The sequence below is a fragment of the Choloepus didactylus genome, chromosome 2 (genome assembly GCF_015220235.1).
Source record: "Choloepus didactylus isolate mChoDid1 chromosome 2, mChoDid1.pri, whole genome shotgun sequence".
Taxonomy (NCBI): Eukaryota; Metazoa; Chordata; class Mammalia; order Pilosa; family Megalonychidae; genus Choloepus; species Choloepus didactylus.
The window spans coordinates 124,938,123-124,944,962 of NC_051308.1; the positions used below are offsets into that span (position 1 = coordinate 124,938,123).

Here is a 6,840-nt window from a genome sequence, read left to right on the forward strand (position 1 = left end):
ATTATAGGGCCACTGCAAAAAACAGAAGTTGAGGGTGAGAATTAGCTTGGAAATAGAGGAAAAAATTGAGCCCGATTTTACAGGGCTGAATCTACGGCAACAGTGAAACAGAGAAGTAGACAATATACATAAGCAGATGTTGAGACTGGGTTATCACGCATCTTTTTTGACACCAGACATTGGTTTCTCCTGATACCTGACATTTTAGAAATTTGCCAAATCCAAGAACTTATGTCTACGTTTTTTCACAGCAGCCAGCTAGAATTCTACTTATAAGTTAATATTATGCAATAAATAGTTGGTGAAAGAATAAATTCATTAAATTATTACTCACTCTTTTATTAAATCTTTATTTTCTTGAATTCCTTCTTCTAATTTCAAACTTACTTTTTCATTTTCAAACTAGTTTACAAAACAGAAGAACAGCTTGTCACATTTTGCTTAGCAAAATAAACACAAGTATAATCCTTAAGCAGCATTTCTTTGCTAATATCACAATAGTCTATAAAAATTATTTTCCATGCAAAAAGGAACTTCGTTCATCACAGCTAATGTATTTCCCTTAAGAATATAGATCTCACCTTTATCAGTCTAAAATCAACTCTGCTGAATCATCTCCAAAAAGCATTCAACAGTATTTTAATGTGTTATTATCTTCTCTAAACATTTTGAAGTGATGTTTTATCTTTGCTCTAACCGGCTATTGCATTTTCTCAACATTTTTCTTTCACTTCATGCCATAATATCAAAGCTAAACACAGCTTCAAACTTAAAGTCTTAACTACAAGTCTCATATTCTAATAGTATAATAGACATCAAACAAAACATTAAAAAGAGGAATTAATAACAATAAAAACTATAATAAAGTAGAATTCTTTAATGAAAGCAATTTATTTCCTTAATCATTTGCATTATTAAGATTTGTGTAACTTGTTCTCTGTGTTAATTCCCAAAAGCTATTGCTCAAACTTCAAAAAAGAACTGTTCTTATAATCTACATCACAGAAATAAGATTAACCCAATTTCCCCTGAAATAATACTCTATTTCAACAGTATTATGACAAGAAATACTTATATGATAATTAAAATTCAAAATTGCATTTTACCTGTAGTTCCTGAATGGCTTTACGCTGTGCTTCAATTATCTTTCTATTTTCTTGCAACTTATTTTCTTTCTGTTTCAGTTCAGATTCTACACTCACTTTCCACTTCTTGATCTTTTCAGCCTCCTTATACAATTTTGAATATAGTCTGCTCATTGGCTCTGAATTCTATTAAAGAAAACAGGTTTTCAAAAATTATGTCAATTGTTCAAATTTTTAATATAATAAAATTACAGCTGCCTACTGAAAAAATACATGGTTAATGGTATATTAACAGTTGAAACCAAATCTCTCCTTAATTTGTGCCCTGGGTCATACCGAAAGCTACATTAACTCCTTAAAGCTACTAAAGTAGTATTAGCTTCTTCAGTAAAGTTATTGGTCATTTGACTAAGTTATACCTTTCTGAATGAAAGCAAATGGTTCAACGTGTGCTTAAGTCAGACCTCAGAAATACTGTGGTCAATGAGCTTATCTGGCTGGTTAAAAGTTAAAATAAATCACTCTACAAGAAAATCTATAAATCTTAATCAGTTTAAGAACTAAGGAATTCAATGAACTCTAAAATATAAAATCAAGAAAAATAATAGTGAACACAAGATATAACTTTCATCAAGTCTGAGCTTTTATTTGGACTTCTTGCCTTTTTTATTCACATTATAAAGTAAATGCCAGAATTTATTTTTTTTAAAAAGTCACACTGATTTCTCCTTGCTATTAGCTCTTTGTTTATTCATAAAGCAGGTTCTATATTTTAAAATTCTATCATATCATAATCATAGCAACAAACACAACACTTTATCAGGCCATGAAAGCTCTCCATTTCAAAGACATCTGGATGCCAAAAAAAATGATTTTTTAGAAATAAAATCAAAATTATAGCATGTCCTACAAATCCCTTAGTAAACAAGCCAAACAATCAATTTCACCTATTAATTTAAAAATTATTAGGTAAAATACTGGCTTGATTCTTAGCCTTTTCACATCTTGTATCCTTTTCCCCTCTTCTATTCTTGATTTCTATTGTTTAAAATTAAACTGCATTGAAAGAACTGCATGCCCTTATAACACAGAAAATTACATATACCTGTGTTTCAGCAACTTAAAAAAAAAAAAAAGACAAAGAAAAAAAGATTTTATGTTAAAATATTAACCAAATACTAATCCTTTTGAAGCTTCAAAAGAAAGATATATACAAATAATAATAAATTATACTCCAAGTACAAGAAATTTAATGTGGATGGGAAATCTTCTGACCTCAAAATCAGAGTCTTTTAGTCCTTCCTGGTAGTAACAACTTTCAGAATTGTCAACCTAGAAAATGAGTAAATGTCTCCTGTAAGAAAATATTTCTGATAAGAGTTTCTAAATAGCAGCAATTAAATAAAGAAGAATAGTAATCCAACAACTAAAAAGTTTTTTCAAGTAAGCAATTCAATACCTAAACAGATTACATCTATATATACTATATTTAACTGACCTGTTCAAGCATGGGCAAAAAGTTAACTTTTTGTAAAGCAGGATCTGCAAGATAAAAGACAACTGTCATTAAACATGACAACTGCCATTAAATACGTCAGTCTTGTTTTTAATATCAATATTATACCTACCTTCAAGAGTCAAGGACATCAATATAACAGTTACATTTTCAATAACTAGTAACATATACAATAAAATGTTTCTATGTAAGCTGTTACATTGCTTTTCCTGTCTCCTACCTGAATCAAGGTTTTCTCCAGTTTTGGAGATATTAGTCATTGCAAATGGCAAACTAAAATCATCTTCAATACATTTGTTGAAACTCTAGAAAAACAAACAAAGAAGTTCTTAAATAAACTGTCCCATACTACTCTGATATCTAGCAGTGTAGTACATACTACAGTTCTTTATCAAGTACTTCTATTTATAAGATGAAACTAAACTATGAAGTATTCAAGGCATGCTTTCTAGGTATTCAAGAGTAATGTTTGTAAGTTTTAACTAGTAGTGTAGAATAATATCAGTAGTTTTCTCCGACTTCATTTTTATCTTTCCCTTGATAGAACTGAGAATTGTCTTCACTGAATAGCATTTTAATATTATAACCTTGGCTACAGGAGCTGTAAGGAATTTCTACAGCACATAAAATATTCGTTCCATCATTCCATCTCCAATATAAAGTGCCATGTGAGAATTTTTTAAAATAATTCAGTAGTAGAAAAAGAGCTATTTTGCCTAAGAAATTAGTAGCCTTTCCTTTTTTCCAGTGAGAAAGCAATGATATAAAGGAATTTGTTTCCCTTTTTGTCCTACCAGGAAGCTCAGTGCCCAATGTGAAGCTCAGTCATGACACTAAATTTTAACCATATGTAGGCATATTTGTAGTTACTTTTTCCTTGACCCAATTTTCTCCTAATTTATACTTTACTGTTTCATTGCACATGTCTGAAAAGTTGCCTCAAATCATTTATGGAAAGAGGAAGGGGGGGTTAAAATAAGCTCCTCTCCCTAGTATGCAGAGTTCTGTAGCAACAGTGATTACTTCTTTAAATGAATGATGCCTACACAGAAGAGGTATGCTCACTAATCATTAACAGCAATGTTTTTCAAAATTCTTGGGTAAATCAGGCCATATTTACTGAAAAGAAATAACTATAAAGTACTGCCACTAAGAAAATATACTTTGCCTCATTTTCCTAAAGTTAAGAACAGTCAAATCAAGATTCAGATGCAAATTTACCTTGAAGAAATTAGAATCTCCTCCCAAGGTCTGAGGTTTCACTGCAGACACCTGACTGCTACTTAATCTTGGCGGTATAAACAATTTAAAGGGCTTTTGCTTCTCCATTTTCTCTTTCAGTTTCAAAAATCTACTTCCCCCTCCAAAAAAGAAAAAAGAAAAAGAAAAGTTTTACAGTGTTTCGCTAACACACTATACTTAATAAAAAGATAATATAAAAAGGAATCAATGTAATCCTTGCTCCAGTGATTACTCATAAAAAGCAAAAACAGACTACTCTCTCTGAGCAATCACAAAGTACCAAACACAGAAGTGAGGAAACATGGAAATGTACAAGAACAGAACCACCAAAAATTTTTAAATCAGAATTTAATTTTACTAACATAGACTCAACAATTTATCAGTTTCAAAGTGCAAAGCTGCTAAAATATGGTGAGGAAACAATTTCTAATTTAAAAAATAACAGAATGCGAATATGCAAAACAATAACGACCTCTGTTGCAAAATATAATGCAAAACAAAGTCAAGGAGCATCGCTGAGACAACCTTACAGAGTCACTAACGGCTGCGGTGGTCAAAGGTAAAAGACCCCTTCTTTATTCCCCCCAATCCTCCCACCACCAATCGCGACGGTAACGTAGATCAGCGAGAAACTCGAACAAGACACCACTGGGATAGACTGAAAAGAAAGCCCTCGTTAGCCCTATTGTATTGCATCAAATTGCCAGAAGAAACTCATTTTCTTAGATGACTATCAAAAAAAAGACACGGTGGACGGCTGCTAGAGAGGTGCAGCATCAAAACACGGACCCAGCTCTGGGCTCCGTCCTGATGAAAGGAACCCAGTACATCTATCCTTACTTTTGAAGAACTAGCGCAAAACCAGGGACTCAGTGCCCACGCGAACTGCTACCTCTGTAACAGTACAACTACCACAAGCTTCGGCCTCCGAACCTCAGAGAATGAGAGAAATCGCGCCACCTCCACAGTTGGCAAGGGAGGGGCAGCGTCGTCGACCGTTTAACGGCTAAATAACGGTCAGCACGTTGGCTCCAAGAGCGACGAAGACCTAGATCTCGCGAGATTACTCTTTATGCTAGTAACAATTGTTTCGCGGATTCTGTTTTGGGTTGCAGTTCACGTTCTTTAAGCGTCTGTTATTGTTAAAGAATGTGAGGAAAGCTTTGTCAGGTTCTTTGATAGACTGGAGCCAAAAGTGGAAAATCCACCTGTGCCCTCCAAGAGCTCAGAGTGTTAGGAGGGAAACGTGCGAATAATTATAGTAGTATGTTTCTGTTATTGCTTCAGCCGAAAATAGAAGGGAGAATAGCGAGTTAGCCAGATAGTCATTGGGGAAACTTCTGGCTGAGGGAAGGTGGGCAAAGGTGCGCGAGTTGTGAGAAAGAGATTAGTATGGTGTGGCACAGCTGTAGGTATGTGAGGACAGATGGGAAAATGGCATGAGGCTCGAGGCTTAGAGAGCACATGTGGAGGCCTTCCAAAGGATTTTGGATTTTAGCCATTATGGGTGGAAATCTTGAAAAAATTTGAATGGAAAAGATGGCATGATCAGATTCGAGAGAAAATTTCTAGTGTGAAGGATGGTTTAGGCTTAGGAGACTGGAGTTTATAGGACAGTTTTAATAGTCTGGGTAAGATGCTAGGAGAGGAAGTCTACGATGGATGCCTGATTTCAGACTTGGGCAACCAGATACATATATATCACAGTGCTAAGATTTAAGTTTGGACAAGAAAATGAGTTCAGTTTTGGACATACTATTTTCTGACTTTTTTCAGGTCATCCAATACAACTGAAGCTTTTCTGAAGGACTTTAGCAATATTTTTTTTAATTTTTTAAGCAATATTTTTAAATAATCCATTTTGTTTTTGTATAAATTTATCAGGCATAACAGTTTCTGCTAAAATTATAAAAATTTTGAGATGGACATGACCTATGGATAATCCAGTTTAACTTCATCATTTTGTTTTGAGGAAACTGAAGGACAGAGAGATGTAATTATGGCAGAACTGAGTCTTGACACCTTAAAGAAAATAAGATACTCCAAGAGACAGTACCAAGAGAATGGTCAAGGTGCCCCTCCCTTGGGAATAATAATTGATCATTAAATTAAGATTTTAAAGTTGAAGGTATAAATTCAATATTCCAACATTTTAATGTTTTACAATAGTGAAAAATTCACCTGTGGTCTTTTATTCTTTATTGAAAACTAAAATGTACTCCTTATATTAAATTCACAGTATTTTATTTATTTATAACTAATCTTTCAAAACAATAGTGCCACAGAATGCTTTATTTTCATGTATTTCACATGAAATTTATTTTGATATATTACCATTCCATCTCTATAAAGACTAGAATGTTTATGGAAAGATTTCATGTTTTAAGAACTTCATTTATTCTACAAACATGTCAGTTAAAATATCAAAATACTGTCTACCAGGATGAGAAGCAAATTATGCTAAATTTCTCAATATAGATTTCTCAGTATTTTAAATAATTATTTTAATTTTCTCAATATTTTGCCATCACAAATTTTCTAATTTGAGCTTTTTATATATAGGGTCTCTCTTTTTTTAAAAAAAGACATTAAGAATAGGTAAGCATTGAATAAAGTTTTGTTCCTCTTTAACAGTTTATAAAATGCTGTAACAGGAACAGATATAAAATGTTAGTTCATTTTTCCATCAATCTGGCTTTAATTAATTAGGTCCATAAATTGTTTTTATTTTTATTGAAACTGTTTCTACTAGCTAGCCTTTTTCATGTCTTCAAGGAATCAATATGTTTTCAATTTTCTACTGAATGGAAAAAGTGGAGTTTCTTCAGGTAAGAAATCTATTTAGCATTATTCGTTCCCTTGTTAAGGAACCAGGCTTAACAACCATTGCTTCTTTTGAGTCCAATCTTGAAAAGAGTCCTAGATGTCCCTCTGCTGGTCGTCCTATATTACACGAAATTTGATGAGAACTGATGATCTTCATTTTATGGTGAAATA

The 6,840-nt window shown here is 32.9% G+C and overlaps 1 protein-coding gene across 2 annotated transcripts in view; it reads right to left on the reverse strand.

Moving 5' to 3' along the window:
- Positions 1-3,930, reverse strand: part of SYCP1 (synaptonemal complex protein 1) — a 183,840-nt gene extending 179,910 nt beyond the window's left edge. For both annotated transcript variants that reach the window (XM_037815157.1, XM_037815155.1), the window contains exons 1-6: positions 3,823-3,930; positions 2,822-2,906; positions 2,584-2,627; positions 2,361-2,417; positions 1,107-1,271; positions 335-402 (exon numbers count right to left, since the gene is read on the reverse strand). In XM_037815157.1, coding sequence (XP_037671085.1) covers positions 335-402; positions 1,107-1,271; positions 2,361-2,417; positions 2,584-2,627; positions 2,822-2,906; positions 3,823-3,930 — 527 coding nt within the window. The remainder of the gene's footprint in view (positions 1-334; positions 403-1,106; positions 1,272-2,360; positions 2,418-2,583; positions 2,628-2,821; positions 2,907-3,822) is intronic.
- Positions 3,931-6,840: the final 2,910 nt, after the last annotated feature.